Genomic DNA, 27,959 nt, shown 5'->3' with positions numbered 1-27,959 from the left:
TTTAAAATGACGCGATAGTATTTTCGTAAATAATTTAAACTTTGGTGCAAGTAAAATATGTTATAAGTGCAAGTAACTGGTGCAAGTTTGCAAGTAAAAAGTGTAAGTAAAATCACTTACAAGTGCAACTATTTTCACTTACAAGTGAAAGTAATTTACCTTGGTAATATTTGTGCATTTAATGATAAAGTCTTTCACATAGGTATACTTAATTATAACGTCTGGTGCAACTAAATATAACGTTAGGTGCACTTAATATTGATGCTTAGTTAGGTGCACTTAATATTGATGCTTAGTGTACATTTTACTTGCACTTGTAATACATTCTACTTGCATTTAGTGCACTATATGAAATTGTTAATTGCACTTTTACACAATTTACTTGTATTTCGATGTTAAATTATTTAATTACAAAATGTGTAAAATTTCATGGGCTATTTAACACATTTTCCTTCATAAATTTGCGAGAATGACTTATTCTTAAATTCTTAAATTTAGTGTAACCCACAATTCTCACCAAAGCATGTAAATCGTGTGTCTGAAGTCGTAATTATAAAATTGGATATAATTGCTGGTCCTATACTCCTATAATGTTATGGATTCATTTCATTCGTCTACAAACGCATCAACAGAGATTAGAGAGAGAAAATGGCCATCTTTTCTACAGGTTCAACCAACAATTCTATGGTAGTTCAAGAATCTCTTTGTGTGTGTGTGTATATATATATACTTATATGTACTTCAGGAGAAATAATTTGGGTTTTTTTTTGGTGTTAGACTTCGAGCTCATTAACGTTATCAGAGGAACTATGCGTGCCATGTTTGCCGGTAGTTGCGATAATCGAAGCGTTGTTTTTCGCAGTCTTGGGCTGTTTCCAAACAAACCACACCCACTACCCTCTCAAGGATATTTCTCGACTAGCCAATGAATCTAGATGTGATTCCTCAACTTCGTGTTTTTTTTTTTTTTGGAATATAGGTATAGATTTGGAAATTTGAATTGTTTCTGCTAATTACTATTGCAGTTTCTTTGAATGAAGTGGAAGCATTATATGAGTTGTATAAGAAGCTGAGTTGTTCAATCATAGATGATGGTTTGATTCATAAGGTAAAAGATCCAATTTTTGTCAACCCAGGTTTTGATTTTGTTATTCCCCTTTTTTAAAATTTTTTTTATAATGATGTTTCTTATGAAGTTTTACCTAGTTTGTTGATGATATTAATTATTATGTGTTTGGTGTACCTACCATGGTCTGATAGGAAGAGCTTCAGCAAGCACTAGTCCATACACCAAACGGTGAGACCCTCTTTCTGGACCGGGTAAATGCACTATTAGTTCTGATCCTTTAATTTGTTTGTATTCATATATCTGTTTGTTTTATGTGTGTTTTTTTGGCTTTATCCCCAAAAAAAGAAGAAAAACAAATAATGTTTGTGTTAAGGAACATTCTGATTCTGAGCTCTGCTTGTTCTCCAGGTATTCGACCTCTTTGATGAGAAGAGGAATGGTATTGTTGATTTTGAGGAATTCATCCACGCACTCAATGTGTTCCATCCCAATACTCCGATTGAAGAGAAAATCGATTGTAAGGAATCCTGAGTGTTGTTTTAGGCTTTACAAATGCATATATATATAATTGCTTTACAAATAGCTAGCTTACTCCTGAAATGTTCGTTGCTTTAATTTTGCAGTTGCCTTTCGGCTTTATGATCTGAGGCAAACGGGCTTCATTGAGCGTGAAGAGGCGAGTCTGAATTCTGATTATATTATTGTCTTCACTCTTTAGTTCATTTTTTAAGTTGAGGTTTTCTACTGTCTGTAATGAGTGAGCATTTTGTTATCTAAATGCCCCCAGTGTGTTTCGTACTTTTGTTATCTCTGTTTGTTTGATGTCATAAGCTTCTCTTTCAGGTTAAGCAGATGGTGATTGCGATTCTAATGGAATCTGACACGAAACTATCTGATGATCTTCTTGAGGAGATTATTGACAAGGTATTTAATTTCTTGATTTTTTCGGTAACACCCAAAGTTGTCATACTAATATAATACATAATTTGACAGACATTTGCAGATGTTGATGCTGATAACGATGGTAAAATTAATAGAGAGGATTGGAAGGGCTTTGTAACTCGTCATCCTTCGATCTTGAAGAACATGACTCTTCCTGACCTCAAGTATGCTCTTCTTTCTCCTTCCATAAGATAATCTCGATGTTCGTTATCATTCTTTGTGATTGCTATTCAAGAAAAAAGATAAATTGACTGCTTATTGAACCTGGTTTAGTACAAGGCAATTGGATATTAATTGCCCGTTAGCCCGTGTTGTTGTTTTCAGATGTATTCATAGTCCGCGTTTTCTCTTCTTATAGGAACATCACCACCATGTTCCCGAGTTTCATTTTCAACACCCAGGCCGAAGAAGGAACCTCGTAAGTCATTCATCAAATCGTGTATATATGTATGTATTTGCGACACGCTTTTCTTGCTGGTGCCCGGAATCGCTAGCTTCCTGCATAGTTGCTGCCGGAAAATGCTGACTCGAGCCCTCCATGAAGGTCAGAGCTGAACTGCAGCATCATTATTGGCTTTCTTGTACAGAATTGGTGAGCAGTGGACATTCCCTGTGGCTTAACACTGCTAACAAGAAGCAAAAGGCTGAAACCATATGGCCTGGTCAGTGGTCAAGCTTCCATTTTTGTTGATGATTTCAATATGTATATATATAAGATGGTAAATGGGTGATTTTTTTTCAAGTGTTAATGTTAGTTACATTCCACATGAAATGAAATATACTAGTGCAATTTTGTGTATTGTAATTCAGCAGCCATTGTTCTTTACTTGAGTATTCAATTGAAGCTCCTAGCTTCTAAATTCTAAAGGCAAATTTTCCTATGAAACCCCGGTTACGGGTCACTTTTTTTTTTTTTTTTGTAAGGTGGCCCTCTAGCCCGCACATAAACAGGTCAATCATTATTGCATGGACCATGGTCCACACAGCTGTGTGAGCCAAAAAAAAAATTACATTATTTTTGTACTGAAGGTACATTATTTTTGTATTGTAGGTACATTATTATAGGATACATTATTTTTGTACTGAAGGTACATTATTTGATATATATTATCAAATAATGTACCTACAGTACAAAAATAATGTACCTTTAATACAAAAATAATGTACTTTTTATTTTTGGTCCACACAGCTGTGTGGACCATGGTCCACGCAATAATTTACCTTAAACAGGTTGAATCCATTTTCTCTCAATTCGTGACGGGCTAGCCCATAAGACTCTAAGTCTCTAATAATAATGATTAACCAACTCTATACAAGATTATTCTAGATGAAGTAGAACTCTAACCTATTTCTAATTGGAGCCCCAAAAAATGAGAATAAAAAAATGCATGCAATCTTTATACCATGGACTAGAGTTCACAGTGCATTATGGACCGAGTGGTGTATGTACATGTATTTTATATTATGAGTTTTTGTGTTTTGAAATTATGTAACTTAATACAAATTAGTAAATGTGTTTTAAGTTATGAATTTTTATTTCATGATTTTTTGTATTTAGTAAATGTACCTCATTCATAGTTAATAATGCTGGGTGGATCCACGTTAAACTATAAACTAAAGTATAAATATATATTTATTTATTTATTTTATATTAAGGAGCATCGGACAATCTACGAATAGGCAAGAACACTGAAGACAGTGTATGTTAAAAGACATAACCTACGCAACCTTAGATTCCATGGTGTAATTTGCAAAAGTACCATACCCCAAACCCAAACACATCATTAATTAAAAACTCTTGGCTCTCAGTGTTTGGGCTTCTAAGATTTTTCCCAATTTCTTTCAAGCAAAGCGAGTAATGGGGGACCAGCCTAGCAGAGCTCTGGTGCTTTACGGTGACAGATTGGCGCGATTCCTTAGTCCATCTCATACCCATCTCCATTCTCTCGCTTCTCGGGCCTGCTGCGGCTTCTTGTCTCTCCCTCACTCTCCTCCTTCAGGTTTCCCCTTTTTAAAAAAAAAATAATAATAATAAAAAGTATTTTAGGATTGTTTTGCGATCCGAGTTCATTGTATCAGTATTTGGTAGATAATTATGTCGATTTGTTTTCTTGATTTCTGTTAGATTAAGGCTAAAATGGTTGCATTTATTTATGCATTGAAAAGGAATTATAGAAAAGGTGGTGCCTTTTATAATTTTCTAGTCCAATTTTATTGAAATTGATTAAACAAAAATGGAGTTGGATTATGTTTTTAGTTAGGGGGACTTGCAGGATTTATATAAGAGAGAGAGCTGCAGTTGGATTATGCAGGATTCAGCTACACAAAATTTGATTTTGAAAACAGCTTGGTTAGTGTAAGTGGCTGTGCACTCTCCTTAAGAGAGGTAGAGAGGTCGGGAGTTCGAACCTCATCTTGTATGTTAAAAACCAATTTAGCCAGAACTTTACCCATTAATTGGGTTGGTCTGGTGCGAACGGGATTAGTCTGAGCATGGTACAGGTTGGTGCCTCGTATAGTTAGGGCTTGCTAAGGACACTTCATGGCCTAACCCAAAAAATTTTGATTTTGATTCCTTAGGGGTTTTTCTAGACTGGATCGTTGTTACATTACTATACCTGCTTTTGTTACTTTTGAAATTTGACTGGAGATTGGTTTGCAGAAAATGAGGATGGAAGAATAGTGAGAGAGTTTGCAGAGCTACTTGATGCGAGTGAAGCTTATAATGAAATGGTGAGATGCATTTGTTATGTTTGTAAGGTTTATTGGGGAAGGAGTGGTTTTGTTTTTTCCATTTCTTTCAGTTTGATTAAGAGATGGTATTAAAGCTTTTTGTTTTGGCCTTTAGAATAAACAAGATCTTTCTGAAGCAAAATGTCAAGAAAAGTTTGTAACACCCACTGTATCGCAGAGGTAAACTTTCTACAATTTGCACTCGACCACTCGTGTTGTGTTGTGATTGATGCTTATGTCTAATTATGCATATGTTAATAATTTGGGAGTTTTGGGTAATGGATCTGACCTATTATGGTGTTTTCTTTTTATGGATTTAGGTTTATGGGGATGAAAGCTGCAATTGTCACTGATAATTCGATCTTGAACGGTTTTTGTAGTCACCTTGGCTTCACCGTGTTGCAGCTGGAAGATTTAGTTCATAGCAGCTTTGATGTGGCCAAGTTGGCCTCTGAGTTGCTAAAATTACTAGGGTTTCAAGAGGGAAAGGTTTTGGAGACAAGCCAATTTGATTTAGTAATTGTTCATGTTGGTAGTAGCAAAAAGAGTACTCTTGAAGACATAGAGCATGTCAATGGTTTGGTTGGTGAGTTAATAAACACGTCACAACCTAGGACTGGAGTTGGTTCTCAGCTGCACCTCTCTGTCTTATTGAGCTTCGGGGCTATTATAGAAAATGAAAATTCCAATTTTTCTGTTGCTGACGGTAGACATGAGAATAGTCTTGAGCTTTGTAGACTCTTTCCTCGCCAAAGTTATACATTAAAAGGAGGAAAACCTCGAGAGAATGTTAGGTAACTGGACTCTCTCTTTTCCCCCTTTTTTAACCACATTGACAATATAACATAGAATCTTGGATATATAATGCCTTCTTTGACAGAAAACATTGCCCAATGTTAGTTGCTCAATGGCAAGATGCTGTAACTCGCAAAGATAGGGTAGAATCATATTCTTTTGAAGATTTTAAAGAGGTATGTTTGAAAAATGTGAACTTTTATCAGTCTTTTATAGCTTTGGTTGAATCGTCTTTTCCTCAGAATAGTTTTTATTACACATGAATGTGTTATTTTTCAGACTATTTTTAGAATTTAAACTTGACCACATGTAAATATGGTTTATTTATATATTTCTTTATCCTTTGGCTTGGATTTTCTAAAATCTAAATCGTTATAAGCCACTAATGTCTATAAACTTTTTGTTTGGAGAACTGTACATGGTTTAAATGTTAGTTGTCTTTGAGGATTGATAATTCCAGTGTTATTTATACTTCTTTGTACATGTAATGCAGCATGGCGGGAATCTTGTAATTCCAACCGACAGATACTTGCATGAAATAGCGTTTAAGCTTTGGAAAGCTCCAAAATATGGAGCATGAAGTATTTCTACTTGGAGATCCTATTTGGCTTAGTCAACTATAAGATCAGCATTTGAATTTGAATCTTATGTTTTTGCAAGATAATATATGTTTTGATATTTGTTTTATACAAGTATTGCAATAAGAATTAGAATATACATCTCCCCTACACTTATATTTGGGAGTTGCCAATTGCCCCTGAAAAATGGCACCCCTATTTAGCCATTGATCCGAATCTCCTTCTGCTGCCATAACCTCACGCGACTGAAGCTGCACGGCTGCCGCGACGTCACCGATGTTGGGATCGGCGTTCGCCCAGAACTGTAAGAGCTTGAAAAAGTTCTCATGTGGGACTTACATGTTCGGAGCAAAGGTATGAGTGCTCTGCTCGATAACTGCTCTTTCCTTGAGGAATTATACTCCTGCGTCTATTGATTTTACATTTTTTGGATTAATATGTGGTTTTTGTTTTTGGGTTAATTAGATGGAATAATAATGAGATTATTAGAGTAAATTGCACTTTTGGTCCTCTGACTATAGCACCTCTATTAATTTCAACACTTGACTTTTAAAAGTAACGAATTGATCCTTTGACTATGCTTTTTTTAACGGATTTGGTCCTCCCGGCCAAATCACCTGCCAAATCAGGCCGGAAAAACTTAACCCATTTCTAATTACAAAATAGTGAGGGCATAAAGGTCATTTTACAAGGTCTTCTTCCTCTTACTTGCACTTGCTCGCCGGGAAACCTTGAAATTAAGAGCAACCATCGCCGTTGGAGGAATGTTCATTTTACTACGTCAGCTCTAGCTACGGATATGGAGGAATCGATGAACGATTTCCGGGAACTGAGTTGGCTGGCCCATCACACAACTCTCTCTCTCGGGATGGAGGAATATTACATATTTGAAAACATATGAATGGACATTCCCATCACACAGCTCTAGCTACGGAAATGGAGGAATTTAAATTCTTAGCTAGAGAAATATCAAACCTTTGCATTTGATGGGTTTCCCTATAGTGTCTGATGCAGATTTGGACTCCATCACACAACTCTCTCTCTCTCTCTCGGGATGGAGGCGCTTTGCAAGGAAAAGTTAATTGCCATTTATGCTTTTCTCCAGCTGGGTCAGATCAGGAAGGAGAGCCGGAGGCGGCGGCATTTTCGACGGTTTTGGTTCAGATCTCCGATTTTCTTCTCCGATTTTGGTTCAGTTCTCCGGTAAGATGATTGGGGTTGGCTGTGGCAGCCGCGGTGGCGACATTTCCAGCGACCTAATGGGGAAGAAGAGCATAGGCAGGAGAAAAGACCAAAATGCCCTCATTTTAAAACTAATTAAAATGAATTATAACTTTCCGGCTGTGATTTGGCCGGAGGACCAAATGTGTTAAAAATTGCATAGTTACAGGATTAAAATGTTAGTTTTTAAAGTCGAGTGTTGCAATTAACACAGGTCCTATAGTCATAGGACCAAAAGTGCAATTTACTCGAGATTATTATTACAGTCATCTACTCACAGATCATGGATGATGAGTATGAGAAACTCATAAGAAGAATGAGTCCACCAAGGTAACTGTTATTCCTCAGCAGATTTAAGACTGTTTTTATTCCACATAAGATTTACTCCATTGTTGTGTCTTTTTGTTAGAGTTGTAATTGATAATGAAGCCTGCAAAAGTGCCACTGTGATATAGGTAGTCTGTCTTTCTCGGTTTAGTCTGATTAGTTATTATTGTGGGATTTATAGAAGAAGAAAAAAAAACGATTCTAAGGGTGTTTGTGTTTTGTTTTTGTAGGTGGATAGTGCTAACAAACAAGGATTATATTTGTTCTAATGGAGGATGGTAAGGGCATTTTGTTTTCCTTCAGCTTTCTTGTTGGAATGTTTCTTCACTGTCGAAAAAAAAAAAAACAAACGAGTTGACACGTTCTTGGGTTAAATTTTTGAGTTGTTCCTCGTTCCATGTCTTTTTGGTAGTCTTCAATGTCACAGATCAAGAGGGAAACAAGATAACAGATGAAGCAATGTTGGATTATATTATGAAGGTGAGTTGTTTCTTTGTATAAAAATCTGGGGTCACTATTCGAAGGTGTACACGGGATAAATCTTACCTTGTAACCCTAGCTAACAAAAGACTATAACGAGGTGAATGAGCTTTGGGCTTCTACCAGAATTAAACTTATAATCTTGTGATTACTAAGACAATAGTCTGACTAAGTTGGTTGAGATTATTCGCAATGCATTAGGTTTGTAGTTTACCATGCTTGATGAAGTGAGATTCGTGACAATTTGTTATTAATTATTGTATTACTGTTGGTTACAAACCATCAGGTTAAGCGATCGTATCAAACATTATTATGTGGCTTTTCATGGCAATCTTAAGAGGCACATGAAGTGTGAAGAAACAAGGATTGAATTTTATGTAATATTGACTTTTCAACCTCTAAGCACCTAGAAAAGAAGTAGAGCAGTGAAATTAAAGGTCATGTTTGGTAAATAATCAGCCTATCAACCAATTTTGGCTTATTTCACCACTATTAATTGTTTGGTTAATAAGCTTTTGTAACTCTAAAATGCTAAAATTCAAAAGACTACTCAAAGCAGCCTTTCAATTGGCTTTTTGAGAAAAGAAATTATACCAAACAGCTATCAGCTAACAGCTAATTTATCAAACAACTTTCTACTGTTAGTTAATATTATCAACAAATTATACCTTCTAATTACCCAAACAGCCAACCCAATCAGCCAATCCAATCAGCCAACAGCCATTTACCAAACAGGGCCAAAGTAATTAGAGTAATGAATGCGTGATTAAATGATTTGAACATTTTAATTGCCAAAGATCTTGTGGTCAAGCGGCATGAAGTGACCTCTCCTAGATGGGAGGTAATGGGTTCAAGCTTAAGTTGAGAAAGTATATAAACAAATACTACATGTAAAAAAAAAAATGGATTATCAATTGTCATCTCCCAATTAATTAATGTCACATTTCTTACCCAATAGAAATAAGTAATTATTTTCTATATATCAAAGATTTAGTGATTTGTGTTGTTATTTTGTGACCCATTAATTACTCAAACTTTGCAGACTTCCATCTCCCGACCCTCATCACTACTAATGCATACTCCCATTTTCACGTACTGCCACTAATATAACCCCACAACTTATTAAACAACATCCTAAGGGCTGTTTAACCATAGTGATCCGATGACCACTTGTCATATATTGGTATGTTTTTCTTTTCATTTTCTTCTTCTCTTTTCACTGCCTTTGGAGACTACAACTTCTGAAACAACTGAGGGAAGAAGAGCCCTTCTCAAATGGAAGAACACCCTTGATTTCAATGCTGATGTTCTTCATTCTTGGTCTATTGCTAATCTTCACAACATTTGCTGGAACTGGACGGGTATCACTTGCAACAACGTTGGAGCTATTTATAAGATTAAGCTGGATGATTTCAGTCTCTCAGGTACACTTGAAAGCCTTGATTTCGTTTCATTTCCAAACCTCACCCGTTTTAGTCTCTATAATAACAACTTCACTGGATCAGTTCCATATGCTATTGCTAACCTCTCCCACCTAGTTTTCTTGGACCTCAGTTCGAACTGTTTTGTAAGCTTTATATCATCAGAGATTGGAAGATTAACAAAGTTCCGGTTGTTGAACCTCGGAGGAAACCACCTTCGTGGTACTATTCCCTCCAAAATAAGCTATCTTCAACACCTTACTTCCCTCTCCTTAAATGACAATTCTTTGACTGGCCAAATTCCTGAAGCAATATTCTCCAATTTGAGCAACCTTCAAACTTTTGATTGTGGGGGAAATTTGTTCCATGGGCCATTTCCACCAAGTTTAGTCAAGCTATCCAAGCTTAAACAACTTGTCCTAAGTAAAAACAGTTTCTATGGGTCAATACCTCCTACAATTGGAAATCTAAGCTCACTAACCAAATCTTCATCTTGGCTACAACATGTTGGACGGAAATATTCCTAAAAAACTATGCAATCTTCACTCCCTTAAACTTCTTTCTTTATCTTACAATAATCTGAGTGGTCCAATTCCAGAGTGTTTGGAAAATGCAACCTCACTGAGAAATCTTTATCTCTTATCCAATATGTTGCAAGGAAGTATTCCTACAACACTTTGCAAACTTCACTCTCTTGAGTATCTCAATTTATCTAACAATACTTTGAGTGGTCTAACTCCTCAATGTCTGGGAAATGTAACTTCATTGAGAAGCCTTTGTCTCCTCTCCAACATGTTGCATGGAGTTATCCCTCGAACACTTTGTAAACTTCACTCCCTTCTTAAATTCAATGTACATGGAAATGGTTTGCGAGGTCTAATTCCACAATGTTTGGGAAATTTATCCTCACCTAGTTACGTTGCTCTTAGTTATAACATGTTAGAAGGAGATATTCCGGAAACGCTATGCAACCTTAAAAATTTTCTTGAAGCACTATTTTTGTCCAACATCAATTTGGGAGGTGTTATTCCACCCTGTATAGGAAAAATGAAATTTTTGTTAACTTTGATGTTTCTAAAAACCATCTTAAAGGCACGATGCCTCCAACTCCAACCCTTGGGTATTTCATAAACCAAACAATAAATTCTAGTTTGATTTATGGAACAGAGACATGGTTGTGTAGTTTGAGTTCCTTAGCAATATCTTGATCTATCTGATAATAATTCACACGGTCCACTACCTATGTGTTTAGAGAACTTCAGCAAGGAACTTATAGTTATAAATTTATAGAGAAATCAATTTCAGTGAACTATTCCAGGAGCATCCACAAAGAGAAACAACTTGTTGTATGTCAATTTGAATGACAACCACTTGGAAGGGTTATTGCCCCGAGGCTTGATAAATTGCAGTTCTCTTAGAAGTTTTAGATCGTGGAAACAACAATTTAAGAGATTCATTCCCTTATTAAATTTATATATATATTATATCATTTAAAAATTAGTACAAATTAATTTATTATTGGGCATGCCATTTCGAATGTACTCCTTTCTGAAAATATTAATGCATGTAATTGCCTATGTTAATCTAGATCTGAATTTGTGGGTTTAATGTTTTCTCCAAACTCTGACCTCATAAAGATATTTTAAAATATCTAATAGCAATGCATTAGAAAATATGTTAGTAGAATCGATCAATTTAAGAATCTTAATTATTATAAAATAGTTTTCATATCGTTTTAGAAAGTGAGGATAATTTCATTAATCCATCATTTGGTATCAAGAGTTGAGAATTTGCTATTGAGACCGAGGGAGTATGAACCATTTGTGTTCATGACAATTATTTATTCAACACTAAAAATAATTTAACTCTTTAGATTTAAACATTTGTTGGAGGGCTATAATGTTTAAGCATGATTTTATGCATACCAAATGTTTTTATAAAAGTTTATTTATTTTAGAATTTTTTGGTGAATTATGTTGTTTTTAAATATGGTTTGATTTTTTAAATAATTTGTATGTACAATGATTTGGTATTAAATTTTTAAAATTTAAAAGATATAATTATTATAAATAATTAGATATAATAATCACAAAATAAATATTTAATATTAAATTGACAAAACTTAGAGTTTTAGACATAATTTTAACAAGATATTGAATTTTTTTTATCACCAGTCAGGCATATTATTATAGTTGTTATTATGATTTTATTATTATAAAATTGATTTTAGGTGTTGAATGTATTTACTGTCAACTTATTCAAAATAATAATAATAATAATAATATGAGAAATTTCATGCTTCTGCATCATATGGCAAGGTGTCCATTGCTATTACATTACATGGTAGGCAAGTTTTATTGTGGATGATCCACATTGTAGTGTGGATTATTGATAAATGTTTAAGTGTTATTGATTACTAAGAAAAGAAGACAAGAATTTCTCAACCCATTCTTATGTCTAAGAAATTCTCACTTTTTTTTTTTTTGAAAAGACGAGAGAAACCCCATAACCCATTTTGGATGTAGATAAAGAATCACAAGGAAGTAAATCAACTTAGGTCACCCATAGCTGACCATTCAAACTAAGGAGGCAAGGATTCAATTCGTGACCTTGTGGTTACAAGTGTGAATCTCTTGCCATCTTGGTTGTAATTGTACCCTCAAATTCTCACTTTTTGATATTGGAAACAACTCTAATTGCATATTGATTATGAAATTTACTGGTAATAATTGTATTACATCCATAGCATAGGTAAGAAGTTGGGAGCACCTCTAGTTTGTTCAATAATAAATTTCAAGATTAGCTTGATTGCTCAAATTCAAAGAGATATGCTTTTTAGTGATGATGCTTGCTGCCATTCTTGGTGCTCCTCACACCCCATTTCTCTATATTGTCATCTCTTGAAGATTCAATAATATCTACAGACTACAGTGGCGAAATGGGTGGAGCTTCAAGTGGTAGGTGCATTACATTGCTTGATTTATTCAGTAATTATTTTCATGTTGAGATTTCAAAATCTTTGAAAAAAGTTTCATATTTTCTTATTTCTTGGTCTATCACATAACCAACTTACTAGCTATATTCTATCTATCATTGAAAAATTTAATCTTTCTTGAGGAATCTTTTTTGAGGTATTGAATTTGTCGTTGAACTAATTATTTGGCAAAATCGAGAATTTCATATAATCATCTATCTTTCTAGCCCTATACCTCATGGATCACAATCTGAGACATCTACCAGCAATTCCTATTTGAGAACCGTGGCTTTGTGTGGATTACCACTAATATTATAATTTTGGATTGAATTTTGCTGGAAAGTCAAATATACTGACTGTTGTGGCATACCCTAATGGACCTTTAATGTTGTGTCCAGCATGCCTATTGAGCATTGGCTATTTGGGCTTGTGAGCCCAACACTACAAGTACATAAATTTTATACTACAAGTGCATAAATTATAGAGTGTAAAAAAAAAATTCTTTTTTTTCTAAATAGATCAACAGCTCAAATCTCATCGTATGTTTTACCCAGGGTTATAGTAAGCGCTAGGCACTAGTCAGACAATAAACTAGCATCTAGTGCCTATGTGCTAGGCAGCAACGCCTAAGCGACAACCTATAAAAACAAAAGAAATAGTGCATGTGGATTTATGTCATGTTTTATATTATATCTCTTACTTTTCTTATTTATATAAATAAATAAATAAAAATATATAAATATAATACAAAATTAACAAGACCAACTCGACCGAATTAACCCGTCTAACGTGACCGAGTCAGTTGAGTTAACTCGGCCGAATTAAGCGCTAAGCAACCACCTAAGGAACAATTCGCCTCGACCTAGAGAGGCCTAAGCCAATTTTTGTTTTACCTAGGCATCTCTTTTCAATTGATTTGGTTTTACCTAGGCTGCCGCCTACCCATATATATAGAGAGAGAGAAGAGAGAAGAGAAGATTAGAAAAGCTGCAAGCTGCAGATATAAACAATTGTTGATAGAGCAGCTGTTGATCAATATGGATAAAAATGAAAGTCATCAAACTACAAGGGAATAAACACTTGGAATTTGAATATATATACTTCAATTGTGGAAGAAGGAATGTGGCTTCAATGGAGCTTAAGCAGTGGCTGCAGCCTGTTCTTCAACCATCTGTGATGGTGTAAGGAGAGTGCAGATGAGGTTGCGGTCTCCATACACATTGTCAACACGCCCTGATATATAATAATAATAATCAGCATACCAAATTTCTCAGTAACTTGCATTAAGAAATACAATGATTGATTGATGCCATTTCTCAGTAACTTGCATTAAGAAATACAATGATTGATTGATGCCATGGTTAAGGAGGGGTATAACACAATACAGATTGCTATCCATTTAATTCTCCAAGTCCTAAAAACAATTAAATTTCTTTTCTGTTTGTGTGTGTTTTCAAGTTCTTAAGAGTCCATAATTACAGTTTCTCATAGACTTCAAGAATTTCTCCCAGTGAGCAGTATTTTCCAGAGAGAGATATGTTATCCATCTGAAAGTAAATTCATTACAATTTTGAAGATTCTTAAAGCAGCCAAAATTTATTAATTGGTCATAGTTTCTCAATATAAATGAATGCACTCTTTGTGGTTAGTCCTGATCTTAATTAATATACAGTGAACATCAGTAATTGTAGCAGTAAAATACCTGTAGACGGCCAGAATTTGGCAGTTCTCAGCCAGGGAGCGGGGAAGGCAGCATATTCCCTAGAGTATGGTTTTGTCCATTCATCAGCCATAAGCACTGACGGTGGATGAGGAGCGTTCTGCAGTGAAAGAAAGATCGATGCCTTAGTCTTCAAATTCTTGAAATCTTGAGATTTTTTCGTAAAGACAGACAGACTCGAAATGAAAAGAAAAGAGTGAAAATTTCACAAATTTATTTAGGCAGAGGCAGAGTTAAGTTGATGACTTTTACCTTAAGAACATTATTGTTAAGATCAAACTTCCCCTTCTCAATCTGAGCAATCTCTTCCCTAATGGAGATGAGTGCATCACAAAACCTGTCTAATTCTGCCTGCAGAAGTTATAGATATATCAATAGCATTAAAAAATAATAATAAATATAAAAAAAATGAAATTTATCTTTATTATGCATCACCCTACCTTGCTTTCACTTTCAGTTGGCTCAATCATTAGTGTGCCAGGAACGGGCCATGACATAGTTGGTCCATGAAATCCATAGTCCATAAGGCGTTTAGCAACATCTTCAGGTTCGATTCCAGCAGTATTCTGAACCAGTCCTCAAGTAAGGATAAAATGTAGAACAAGCATAATGAAAAAGACGTCAGAGATAGGAAATTTAAAGCCAGAGCTACCTTAAATCCCCTCAAATCAATAATGAATTCATGTGCACATGTTCCATTGACGCCACGGAATAGAACAGGATAGTGGCTCTGTTGATGCAAAGCAGAAAATATTAATTACTGAAGACTGTTTAACTAAACCAAACACTTGTCGGTAAAGATAACAACATCTCATATACGTGCAATTTTAATAAGAAGAAATGACTAGTAAAAAAAGCAGACCTCTAAACGTTTAGCCATGTAGTTTGCATTCAAGATGGCTATCTTTGATGCTTCAGTAAGTCCCTTCGAGCCCATCATGGCTATATAAGAATATGATATTGGCAAAATAAGTGCAGAGCCCCAAGGAGCAGCTGAGATGGTACCCAAGGGCTGGCTCTTATCAGGGGATGGGATACCTCCAGTTGGAACCTTCAAAATAACAGTCAAAATGTGGAGAGGATCTTAATGATCACACACTGAATCTATTACTACAAGGAAAATGAATCTATTGTGCAGTATAACAACCGAAACTCTTTTCATGCAATCAACAAGGTGCAAGTTCATTCGAGGGCATACCACAGGATGTGAGGGCAAAAATGGTGCTAGATGTTTCTTCACGCCAATGGGACCCATGCCTGGACCACCTCCACCATGAGGAATGCAGAATGTTTTGTGGAGATTTAGATGGCAAACGTCTGCTCCAATAAAGCCTGGACTTGTCAAACCAACCTGTAGAAGAGAAAAACTTAGCCGGGGCATAGCTAACCTATTTTCTCCCAGTTAAATGACTATATTAACAGCCACCCCTAATTAGTTTATTTGTAAGAGACAACTTACTCAACCAAAAATAAGCTTTAACAAATCTAGTTGGAGCTCCACGATTCTATTTTGAAAAGATACACTGGAAATAATTCAAGAGATTAAAGATCCCATAGAAAATTATACCTGTGCATTCATATTAGCTCCGTCCATGTAAACTTGACCGCCATTCTCATGAATTATCCTGCATATCTCATCAACGCCTTCCTCATAGACACCGTGTGTTGAAGGATATGTAACCTGAAATGTGAATTTTTGAATTAAATTTCATGAGCAATTTACAGATCCAAAAAATCAGTTCGAAAAAACTCTATTCAATGAAGTATATACCATAAGAGCAGCTAGGTTATCTTTATTTGCCTCAGCAGCCTTCTTTAGTTCTTCAATATTAATGTTTCCTTTTGCATCAGTTCCAACAGCAACAATTTTCATTCCACACATGGCTGCACTTGCAGGATTTGTTCCATGTGCAGATACAGGTATGATGCATACATTACGGTGACTGTCACCTCTTGACTACAGTAAACATCCAACAAAAAGATTAGCAGGAGATTGACACAGTAAGTATACAAACACAATACTGCATGCCATCAATAGCATGCAATATTCTTTCTAGCTCTATAATGAGGCACACTTTATTCAAGAAGTAACTAAATTTCTCGTTTACATCCTCAAAAAAAAAAAAAAAAATTCAAAGATGGAAAGCATTTTCTTAGTGAACTCTTTTAGAACTGATGGAGTATTTTTTATTATTATTAATGACTAGAACATAGTACCAAATGATATGCACGAATGACCATCAATCCTGCATACTCTCCGGCAGCACCAGCATTAGGTTGCAAGGAAAAGGAATCAAATCCAGTAATTGTACACAATAGTTCACCCAAATCATTGAACATTTCCTGGGGAAAAAATATGACAGTTAGATTAGTTCTGTCAATCTAGACCAATTAAAAATCAAATACTACATACAAAGTTTAGAACACATCTAACAACCTGGAATCCTGCAGCCTGTTCAGTGGGTGCAAACGGGTGAATATCTGCAAAGCTAGGCCATGTCACTGGCATCATCTCTGTAGTTGCATTCAGTTTCATAGTACAGGATCCAAGAGGAATCATGCTGTGGCACAGAGAAAGATCCTTTGCTTGCAGCCTATGAAGGTACCTAAGCAACTCATGCTCAGTGTGGTACCTAAAGCAAGGCAACAGTCAGATAGTATACAACAGAAAACTGTAGAGTGGCATTCAATAGGAAAAGGCCATACGTGTTGAATACTTGGTGAGTCAAATATGGACTATCCCTTACAAGACTGGAAGGAATCACATTTTGAACCTCTGGTGCAATAGATTGAGCACTGAATGGCACCTGGTAATTAAAATTAGCATCAGAATTAACAAGAATGATAAATCAATGATGCCTACCACAATGAAAAAAGAAAAGCAGTGACACTTACTGGCTTTCCACATGCAAAAATTTCAAATAGCTTGTCAACGTCTTCTAAAGTGGTTGTCTCATCAAAAGCAACGGTTATCTGAAAGGACAATGTCACCCCATTCACTTCATAATGTAAGTAGCAGGTTTTAAGAGCACAAGACAAATCCAACCAGACTTACGGTATTGTTATCCACAATCCTCAAGTTAATCTCGTTTTTGTAAGCAGCCTCAGCAATTGCTTTTGCATCAGCACACTTAACCTTCACAGTGTCAAAAAAGGGAAGACCCTGCACTTCCACTGTCCCAAGCTTTTTCAATCCAGCAGCAAAAGTTCCAGCAAGACCATGAACTCGTTGGGCAATTGTTTTAAGCCCTCCAGGTCCATGGTAAACAGCATACATAGCAGCCATATTGGCAAGCAATGCCTACAGTACACCACAACCTCAATAATTGAGCCTCAACTAGCCATTGTTTTTGTAACAATATGATATGAAGAATTCATGAGCACGAATTGGAATAATAAGCAATTAATAATAATTCATGGCTAGTTAATCCTACTAAAGATCTGTCCACAACTTCTCTTATTGAAGGAACAAATTACTAAACACGACAAATAAGTTGAACAAAACAAATATTGATGCAAAACCTGAGCAGTGCAAATGTTGCTTGTTGCCTTATCCCTTCGGATATGCTGCTCCCTAGTCTGCATTGCCATTCTTAGAGCAGGCTTCCCTGAGGAATCAAGACTGACACCAATAATTCTCCCGGGCATCATTCTCTTGTACTCTTGGGATGTGGCCAAGAAAGCCGCATGAGGACCTCCATAACCCATAGGAACACCAAACCTCTGAGCTGAACCGACAACAATATCCGCCCCCAATTCACCAGGAGGCTTCAGCATTGTCAGGGCCAACAAATCCGACGCCATCACAACCTTCACCCCACAAGCGTGTGCACTCTTAATGAACTCCCCATAGTCCAAAACCTCACCCTCGGTCCCGGGATACTGTACCAACACCCCACAAACATCCCCAGACTGGTAATCAATATCCTTAAGATCAGCAGTCACTACCTTAAGTTCAAACCCATCAGCCCTAGTTTTACAAACATCAATAGTCTGGGGGTGACAATTACTAGCAATAACAAAAGTTTTCTTTTTCCCCTTCTGGATATTATTACACATAGCCATTGCCTCTGCCGCAGCAGTGCCCTCATCCAACAAAGACGCATTGGCCATAGGCAAACCGGTGAGATCTGTAATCATTGTCTGATAATTTAGCAAGGACTCAAGACGGCCTTGCGAAACCTCAGCCTGGTAGGGAGTATACTGAGTATACCAACCCGGATTTTCCATAATATTCCTCAGAATCACAGGAGGCACAAAGGTATTATAGTACCCCATTCCTATATACGACTTGAAAACCTTATTCTTAGACGCTAAACCCTTCATGTGTTCGATCATTTGCGCCTCGGTGAGGCCCTGATCGAACTTGGAGAACCCCATGGGCTCAATACGAATAGATTGAGGCACGGTTGCGTCAATCAGAGCATCGAGGTTTGCGAAGCCGCAAAACTCGGACATCTTAGATTGCTCCTCCGGCGTGGCGGAGTTGTGGCGGCGCGGGAAAGTGTCACTGGGTTTCAGCGCCTCAACAGAGATTGGGCGAGCCTGGTGAGCTCGAAACCCAATCCCAGTAGTGGACGGGTCACGGATCTTAGTCTGAAATGAGCGAGCGGTTATCGAGGAAGCGAACCTCGCGGGCGTGAATAATGCGGGGGTCGGCGTTCCGGCGCCGCCACGTGGCTGCTTTGCTTCGGAAATTAGCCGCCGCAGAATCGCCCGGCTGGCTAGCTTTCGAGCGCGATCCATTTGGGAATTACGGAGAAGAAAGAAATGAGAAGAAACGCGAGATTTCTTGTATGAAATCACGCAAAGGAGAAGAAGATAGAAAGAGAGAGAAAGTTCACAAAGCTTGGAGTAGCTTTGCTCTGTTTTGTTGGTAGCCGACTCTATTCCCTCGTTTATGGTGGCATGAAAGTCTGAAACAGAAATAGAGGGAGACACGGGGTTGGTGACGCAAAAAGTTAATAGTGACACCTTTGTGGATCTAGTTCGGATCAATATGAAAATGTTTTTAAAAGTTTTAAACGTGTGATATTTTGTATAGAATGGTATTATTGGTGTAAATAAAGCATAAGGTATTTTGCAGGTGGTAAGATAATAAATTGAATATGATGACACAAATCAAATCTTAACAGTGACAGTATAGACGTTTTTATTTAATGTAGTGAGTTTTCAATCGTCACAACATTTGTCTTATCACCTAAGAGATATGATTTATCATTCCATACTTATATGAGGTGAGAGTTTCCACCTAATCAAAATGTATATTGTCAAAATATTTGTAAAGTAATCAATTTTATTTATAACAATAAAAAAAATTAAGTTTTAAGGTAGAACCTAAAACGGAATATAATAAAAACAATATAAAAAAGCTTTAAGGTTCATATAAGGTCAAATGTGGTTGATGTCACACAACCAACTTGGTGAAAACTCAATCATATCATAATTGGATACAAATGTTTGCCACCTTATATTTCCTTTTTAAAATATTTTTTTTAGCAATCCTTTTTTAAATATTTGTTTGCGGGTATTTCATGTTGTATTTGTTAGTTACTTATAATATTATGGAATCTTAGATTTTCTTTAAATAAATCATATTTAATAATAAACAGTGGGGTCCAGGGTTGGTTGAATAAAGGAGTTGGTAAGGGAGAAGCCTCTCTCACCAGTCACCAAGATGTGGAAAATGACAAAGGGGAGTTTGATTATACCAATTACACCAATGATTTCAGAGAATCTATTCAATTTTATAAGGAAAAATTTAAAAAGAAAGCACACAGAAAATTGAATCTTTTTCTTCACATTCTTTTTGTAGGGGGGTGGGCTCTCTTTGGCAGATTCATTTACCTAACAATAGTTATACCATCCATTGATATATTGAATATTCACAATTTGAGTTGGAAACATTTAGTATGTACATTGTAAACATTCAGTATATAAATTGTGTATTTTAAACACGAGTTGACCTTGCAAGGTAGACCCTGGTTCATAGAATAATTTGTATTTATCCTAAAAAGTTATTAATTAGAAATAAAAAGTTAACTATGGACCTTTTGGTCCCTCAAGCGTATCAAAAAATAATAATAAAAATAAAAAGTTAAGAATTGTTAAATTAATTAATTGTGTCATAAATGTTTAGTAAAATTAACAGTTTATTAAATGATAAATATAAAATAAAGCAAAAATATATTTTTTTATTTTTATACAATTTATAAAATTTTCTATAATATAGAATCAGTGGTTATACCATGAACGATGTCAAAGTCAGTTTTTATATTTTTGTGGCCTCATTCTTATAAAACACAATCTTTAAAATCAGTAGTTATATCATGAACAGCTAGGATATAGGTCTCTCCATGGTTTTTGCATGTTCCTCTCCACTTTACCAAGTCAATCTGCCACCATATTTGTAACATGTACAATTTTTTCTCTATATTATTAGTTTTGCTAACTTAAATTTATTTTTCTATTGTTCTTCTTGTACAAATAAAATTAATATATAAAAAAAATCATAAAAAAGTTTCTCATTGATATCTTTTAAATGGAACCTATACTGATATATATATTTTTACAAATTTTTAAAAGAAAATTTAATGAAAATAATGCGATCAGAGTGGTTGAACTATTCAATTATTTATTGGTAACATTTATTCTCAATCTTTTTATAAGTATGTATTTCAACATTTATTTACAAAAAAATGATCATATAGACTCTCAAAATTTATACGAAAAAAATAATTAGTCCCATAAACTTTAAAAAGTAACAATTAAATATATCAACTCGTCAATTTGGTGTAATTGAACTTATAAATTGCCAACCTAAAGTTAAATTTAGTAAAATATGACGGCAAGTCATTTTTATTTAAAATAAATTATTACTAGTATTTTTTTTTTTTATAAATAATGGTCGCTAGATAAGATAAAGAAGTTGACTGCTTCTATATCTTCTCCAACACTTCTTAATTGGGTTTGTTTTGTTTTTTATTTAAATAAATATTTGATATGTTAACAATTTTTACTGATTACTTTTAGGTAATCGACTATTTGATTTAATTTGATTATATTAATTTGATTGTATCAAATGGACGATTTAATTAATATGTTTAATTATAAATTGTTTAAATTTTTAAAAAAATGATTATTTTTAACATTTGAATGCCTATTTTATCTTTTTTTTTTTCCTTTATTTTTAAATTTGATTTGATAGATGATGAGTCAGGACTCAGAGCACGAGGTTGGTGAATGTGTATTCTATTTCCACTATCCAGCAAAGGAAGACCGGTGGGGCCCAGCAGAAACTTGGCGGTAGATGCAGCTCAACTGCGGCGACGATGATGATATCATGGACTATACTTTGCCTTCCACGATGAATTGTTAATATAAAATGCATTTTTATTTAAAAATATATATTTAATATATTAAAAGTTTATTTTTTTAAAAAAATATTATTTAATAATATACGGAGTATCAAATAATTAATTTTTAATATATTAAAAATGAATATTTATTCAAGATGTAATGTGGACCATGATTCACAAGATTGTCGTGTGAAGACAAATAAGAATTAATTTCAATTTTACATCTAGAAAATTAGACAAATTAAATCTTTTTTTTTTTTAATACGGGTGCTATTTTTGTAATTATCATCAATTTTACTATGCAAACTTAAACACTAAAAATATGCAATTCTCGAAATTTTCCAGGTTTTCACATTTAGTATTAACATTTTGCACATTTAATATTAACATTTTGCATATTTAGAGTTTATGACTGAGTTTTTTGTTTTATTTGGTTTAGCAGTTCACTTTTTTTTTTTTTGAAAACCAACATGCATTGCTTAATTAGAAATATCCAAAAGGATTACATCAGAAATAAAAAGAGTGGCCGCATCAACCCACTCTCTACAATCAGCAATGAACACAGCTTCCCTAGCTAGCTTATGGGCCACCATGTTCGCGGATCTCTTAACAAACACAAAGTTAATACAATCAAAGTCATTAGCTATTCTACAAATGTCCTCAAGGATTAACCCGAAAGAAGAGTTAGAATAATGATCCTTTAACCCTTGAATGACCAAAAGGGCATCTGTTTCCACAAGAACCCTATCAAACTGCAACTCCTTGAGTTATAGCAATTAAGTTCTAGAATCATTAGCAGTTCACTTTTTACTACTTAAGTTCTAGCAATTACAGTTTAGATTTTTTTCAAACCAATCAGGTAAAGGTAGATTAAAGCAAATGAGCAATAAAGTTCGGAGGGATTGAATCCCAGTACATCGGTGTCTCCTGAAAGAAGGTCACTGCAGCAAGAGCGTGGGCGCCCTGAGTATGAGCTCTAGGAATTAAACTAACCGAACAAGAATGAAAAGATGACATAATAGCCTTAGAGGCATCAATTGAAAAACCAACATAAGAAAAGAGACTAGTGTGAACCGAGGTTAACAAATTCTTGGGAGTGGAATAGTTGGTATAAACGCCAACGGTTTAGATTTAAAATTTAGCTTTTTCGTTGATATTATAGAATTTACCAGGTTTGCATATTTAGTTGTTAAAGATTGTATATTTAAGTGTTCAAGTTTGGATAGTGAAGTTGATGATAATTACAAAAATGCGATCACTTTTATTTAAAAAAAAAATATCAGATATGTCGAATTTTTACAAATGTAAGGGTGGGATTGATTCTTATTTTTCTTCCATGTGTGTGTGTGTTTATTTTTTTTTTTGAACAAATAAGTTTGTTTATTTTATAGTCATCACTTTTAAAAAGACTTAATATCCAATTTAATCTTCGACTATAGTGATTTTTTTAATGTAACCTTAAATGACTTTCTATGCTTAATTAGATAATCAACTTCAATGATTTTACTTAATTGAGTCATCAGTTAATAGAATCAATAACTAAATTGAGAAAAAACATTATAGTCGATGACTAAATTGGGTAAACCTCTATAGTCGAATACTAACTTGGGTAAAACTAATATATTCAATAACTAACTTGGGTATTGATAAAGATAAAAGTATCAAGCTATCTTAACAAATGACTCAATTTAGTAAAACAATCAAAGTTAATAACATAATTAAGCAAATAATGTCGTTTATGACTAAATAAAAAAATCACTATAATTTATGACTAAATTATGTATTAACCCCAGTTTTAAGAGTGTTTTACTTTTAAAAATTAAAGACCTCGTATCTTTTGTAAAACTATCTTTTATGTTTTACAAAATTATATTATCTCTTCTATATATTTTTAACAACATAAAAAATAGGGAAGATGTTCAAATTAACCCTCAAACTTTAGCTGAAAAGTCAATTAGCCTCATAAATTTTTTGAATGTGCAATTACACTCATCAACAATTCATTTTGATGCAATGAGGCTCAAAAACCGGCTAATGACCTTCTAGCACAGGTCATTAGTGTTCCAGCCACGCGCCAACGAATTTTCAGGCGAAAAAGTGACCAGCGAACAGTTGCCGGTTATAGAGAAGTTACAGAGAAGGCGACCACAGTGGTCGCGGTTGAGAAGGTTACCACAGTGGTCGCCTTCTCAACTGGAGAAGACGACCCCTGGGCCGCCTTCTCTGTAACTTCTCCGTGACAGGCGACTGTTCGCCTGTTACCTTTTTGCTTGAAAATTTGCCGGAGTGTGGTCGGAACACTAATGACCTGTGGTAGAAGGCCATTAACCGGTTTTTGGGTCTCATTGCATCAAAATGATTTGTTGATGAGTGTAATTGCACATTTAAAAAGTTTAGGGGGCTAATTGACTTTTCAGTTAAAGTTTGAGGGTCTATTTGACCTTTTTCCCTAAAAAATATATAACTTTACAAAATACATATGGTATTCTAATGCATGACATTGTAAAGTTTTTCTAGTTTAAAATACTCTCATTATGTAAATATTTTATCAAAACTTATCGTATTGTATGTGAGTAATGTGACACTTTGTAATAAGTTTGGATTTGATTTTTTTTTAAATGAAAAATGAAAAGAAAAGAAAAATTAACCACATAACAATAGTCACATAACTGGCTAAATTTATATGGTAAGTGTAGGGGTGTGAAGCATTTGCCTTAACGAAATTATAAATTGAATATAAGAAAAGTAAAATAAAAATAAATAATAAATTAAATTAAAATGAAAATGTAATTATAAACAATAATCGAATTTTTTTTTTTAATGTTATTATACTAGTAATAGAGTTAGCACTATTCAAAAAAAATATTAACGTGGCGGAATCAAGGGGCAACATAAAAGCAAGAATCTTACTTCATTCCTTCTTTGACCAGGTATCTAACGTGGGTCCACTTAACAAAACATTTGGTTGGCAAATGAGGCCTGCTTTTGGACAATGTTTATCTTTCATTTTAGAGAGTCACAATTATGCCGCTTAATTATAATATTTTTTACAATTTCTTTCTTTTTATTCATGATGTAATTGGTGATGACTGATTTTTTATTTTTTATTAATAAAAAGAATGTTATCCATACAAAATTAATCGTTGATCATCAAAACAAAAATGTGTTTAAAATGGTAAACATTTTAGAGTTTTCTTAATAACATTTATTTCTCTTTTGTAATTTGTGAATTATTATATAGAAACAGATTTTACGCGGTAGACATCGTCGAATAATAACAATTGTCATTTCCCGGTTACCCAAAAATAATAAATATATTTGCAAATTGCAATACACTTATTTGGTTAATTGTCATTGAGCGAAAAATGTGAAACATGTAGATTTAATTTATTAGATATAAATATAATTTTTCTATCTCACTTCTCTTTTTCTTTTTTTCTTTCTTTATTCTCCTGTCATTTATTTGTTTGTTTGGTTATTTTAAACTTTTTTTTAGAAACTATTTTAAACTTCTTTTCAAAAATAATATTGAAATAATTGTACCAACCGTCCAACCCCAATCTATTTGACCCAGTTTAAAGTATGTGCACTAAAAAACACAATAATATGCACTGCAAGGCACAACAATGTGCAATGGAAGGCAACAATCTGTACTCAAAAGAAAAATCTATGTGCTCTAGAAAAGACAACAATGTGCACTCAAATAATGAAAAATGTGCACTAAAAGAAGGCAAAATGCAGGGAAAGACAAAAAAAAATTAACTTGCACAAAATTATCATAATGCCACTATTTTTTTTAAAATATATTCACTTTAGACTCTTGATCTGGACTGGATCAATAGATAAGATTAAACCATATTTTTCATCCTAAAAAAACTTTCGCATATATATATATATATATATATATATATATATGTTTTGTCGACTTATTCTACACCTACACTTCATATAGCATTATTTGCAGGAGGCACACGTTCAAACCTTGAGTCGTTGCCATTGTTTCCGGTTACGTTTTATTCTTGTTGTCCTATTTCTTAATGTATTTCACATACTAAAAATGAGGCACCCAAAATTAATAGACTTGATTTTTCTTTTTAATTTCTATTTAATATGGAAAAGTCTTAACTCTTGAAAATATTTATGTATTATTAATTAATCTCTTCACAAATAAAAACATAAACTTGAGAAATATTTTATAAAATATTGTCCAATGGCTACTTTGTAAATGCACTATTATCATAATTAGTAATGAGTTTTTATATCCTCTGATTTTTGAGAAATCTCACAATCACTCCGGATGAACAAAGTCCTGTGACAATTTTTTTTATATCATAGTAAATAACATGTCGGTGGAGTAGTGGACCACTACTGGTTTTATTTTTTTAGGTGACCACTACTGTTGATTATTGTCCTATGGTATGTCTCATTGTCTTAAGATTCCCATGGAATCCCACCTCTTGGCGGCTCTTGCAGCACAATAGGGTCACATGTTTTTTTTTTTTTAATTGTTTATTCGTTTAGCTCTTTAAACTAACAAAAGTTCTAATTAGACCTTTCATCTCTGTTGCAATTTTTTTGAATTCTACTTCAATCTCATGACCTCCTATTTGGGAGAGTCACTACATGTCACTTGACCACAAAGTCATTGGTCTTTTATACAATTAAGTTAATTAACATGTTACATCTAGGTCACTGGTAAATTTCTTTTTTTTTTTTAATAAAAATTAATTAAAATAATAAATATATTTTAATACAAATAAATTAAAAATTAAAAAAAAACCTCTGGCGATCTCTTCTCCGTCCAGTTGGACTAAGAAGCCGGTCTGGCTTCACTGTCGAAGAGAACTTGTCTAGTTTTTTGTTTTAAAAAATAAATTTTTAAATTATTTTTAAAAAAAACAAATTATTTTTACATCCTATCCTATTTCCTTGTGTTTACCTACAAATTGAACTAATTGCACAAATTTAAGAAGTTATAGGTTTAATTGCATAAAAGTGAATAGATGAAGGGTTTAATTAGAACTTTTGTTAGTTTATGGGACTAATTGCACTTTGACTTATAGTTTAAGGACCTATTTGACACTCTTTTTTTTGAGTACTACTGACTCTGTTAGTATTTGTTCATAACTACTTTCTCAACCTAATGAAGCACAAAAAGTCAACAGTCGCCTCCACTGAAGCACAAACCCACTCCCCTCCATGTGGGAGTATAAATCGGGTGCCAATAGATCACAAGCTCTTTTGCCTTCTATTTAACACTTATCCCAACGGTTAATAGCTTAAGATCCATGCCCTTCTATATGTATTCTTGGCTTATTTTGTTTACTTCCCCACATGGCCACATACATTAGGTCGATTTTGACTTCGTTTAAAAATTTTGATTAACTTCGAACAAAGGGTAAAAAAAGACTTATGGGAAATTAAAAGTTTTTCTTTTCTTCCTTTTAAATTTAACTAATGTAATCGCCAAGCAATACTCAAATAATATTTATATTATTGGTGTTGAACTTTGATGAGACAGTAGGCTAGGTGAAGATCTGGGTACAATTGGGCTTGCATCCAACAATCTATGCTACATGGTACCGACATAAAGGAGTACAATCATTACACCATAGATCATTAGACCTAAAGTTCATTTTTAATATATTGACTATTTATTTTTAATGTATTAAAAGTTTATTATTTAGTGTACTATGTAAAAATGAACATTTATCAGTGGTCCGTATCATAATTTGCTAAAGGATTAAGGGATCAAGGTGCATGATTGAGCGAGGTGGCTGAGTGGCGATATTATTTTAACATATAATGTACATTATTCTAACTGATAATATATATTATTTTAACTCATAAAATTTAACGATGTCGTTTTGGATCGTGGTATACAGATGCATGGACATTTGCCACATATGCATTACCCACTATGTTTTCGTAATTTGTGTTGGGTCTAGCATGCAAAACCATTAAACTTTAATAATAATTTTGATATAATCTTATCACATAAATCTCAGCCACATAACTCGGATGACGTCCACCGTCACCCATGGACAAACATGTAGTGGTTGAACATTAAAAACATGCATGCCAATGGGTAAATGATTTTCAATTCTTGATTTAAAATAATAATAATAATTTTTGCACAGGCTAAAACTTCATTTGTAGTATAGTATGTCCAAGTTGTAAGACCAATCTTTAACTGAGGCCTAGGTCTAACCTAGTATATGGGCCTAGGTGACGTTTGGCCCATCTTGTGACCCCATTGGCCTAACTAATGCCGATCTCTGCAATTGTTATATTGTAACCTTGTATATATTATGTATTGTTAATAGTAAACTATCCTATAG

At 34.1% G+C, this 27,959-nt stretch overlaps 4 protein-coding genes across 8 annotated transcripts; 3 read left to right on the top strand and 1 right to left on the bottom strand.

Moving 5' to 3' along the window:
* The first annotated feature begins 599 nt into the window (after positions 1 to 599).
* LOC116007372 (calcineurin B-like protein 10) lies at positions 600 to 2,884 on the top strand. 2 transcript variants are annotated; one of them, XM_031248035.1, is made up of 9 exons: positions 600 to 687; positions 778 to 937; positions 1,026 to 1,108; positions 1,261 to 1,320; positions 1,478 to 1,586; positions 1,693 to 1,745; positions 1,913 to 1,993; positions 2,063 to 2,175; positions 2,370 to 2,884. In XM_031248035.1, exons 1-9 carry the CDS (start codon positions 649 to 651, stop codon positions 2,431 to 2,433), a joined length of 762 nt encoding a protein of 253 aa, XP_031103895.1. In that variant the 5' UTR covers positions 600 to 648; the 3' UTR covers positions 2,434 to 2,884. The 2 variants fall into 2 exon arrangements, with proteins under 2 accessions (XP_031103895.1, XP_031103896.1); XM_031248036.1 differs by lacking the exon at positions 1,261 to 1,320.
* An 875-nt stretch (positions 2,885 to 3,759) lies between these two features.
* LOC116007706 lies at positions 3,760 to 8,488 on the top strand. Of its 4 annotated transcripts, none has more exons than XM_031248459.1 (10): positions 3,760 to 4,011; positions 4,674 to 4,744; positions 4,860 to 4,924; positions 5,065 to 5,538; positions 5,625 to 5,715; positions 6,033 to 6,471; positions 6,583 to 7,668; positions 7,748 to 7,793; positions 7,896 to 7,943; positions 8,078 to 8,488. In XM_031248459.1, the coding sequence occupies exons 1-6, from the start codon at positions 3,870 to 3,872 to the stop codon at positions 6,117 to 6,119; spliced, it is 930 nt and encodes a 309-aa protein (XP_031104319.1). In that variant the 5' UTR covers positions 3,760 to 3,869; the 3' UTR covers positions 6,120 to 6,471; positions 6,583 to 7,668; positions 7,748 to 7,793; positions 7,896 to 7,943; positions 8,078 to 8,488. The 4 variants fall into 4 exon arrangements, with proteins under 4 accessions (XP_031104319.1, XP_031104321.1, XP_031104320.1 ...); XM_031248462.1 differs by lacking the exon at positions 3,760 to 4,011 and adding an exon at positions 4,086 to 4,191; XM_031248461.1 differs by lacking the exon at positions 7,748 to 7,793.
* Positions 7,934 to 10,093, top strand: LOC116005898 (receptor-like protein 35). Its single transcript, XM_031246132.1, has 3 exons — positions 7,934 to 7,943; positions 8,078 to 8,145; positions 9,377 to 10,093. The coding sequence occupies exons 1-3, from the start codon at positions 7,934 to 7,936 to the stop codon at positions 10,091 to 10,093; spliced, it is 795 nt and encodes a 264-aa protein (XP_031101992.1).
* Positions 10,094 to 13,511: 3,418 nt separating this feature from the next.
* LOC116007130 (glycine dehydrogenase (decarboxylating), mitochondrial-like) lies at positions 13,512 to 19,148 on the bottom strand. Its single transcript, XM_031247730.1, has 15 exons — positions 17,783 to 19,148; positions 17,316 to 17,561; positions 17,156 to 17,233; positions 16,967 to 17,067; positions 16,698 to 16,893; positions 16,478 to 16,603; positions 16,032 to 16,217; positions 15,828 to 15,941; positions 15,459 to 15,611; positions 15,123 to 15,311; positions 14,913 to 14,990; positions 14,701 to 14,826; positions 14,513 to 14,611; positions 14,243 to 14,360; positions 13,512 to 13,773 (listed from the first exon to the last, which is right to left on the bottom strand). Exons 1-15 carry the CDS (start codon positions 19,004 to 19,006, stop codon positions 13,679 to 13,681), a joined length of 3,129 nt encoding a protein of 1,042 aa, XP_031103590.1. The 5' UTR covers positions 19,007 to 19,148; the 3' UTR covers positions 13,512 to 13,678.
* Between the last annotated feature and the right edge of the window lie 8,811 nt (positions 19,149 to 27,959).

The sequence above is a fragment of the Ipomoea triloba genome, chromosome 15 (assembly GCF_003576645.1).
Source record: "Ipomoea triloba cultivar NCNSP0323 chromosome 15, ASM357664v1".
Lineage (NCBI taxonomy): Eukaryota > Viridiplantae > Streptophyta > Magnoliopsida > Solanales > Convolvulaceae > Ipomoea > Ipomoea triloba.
Note: the sequence above shows the minus strand (reverse complement) of the source record. Positions and strands in the feature narration are given on the sequence as shown.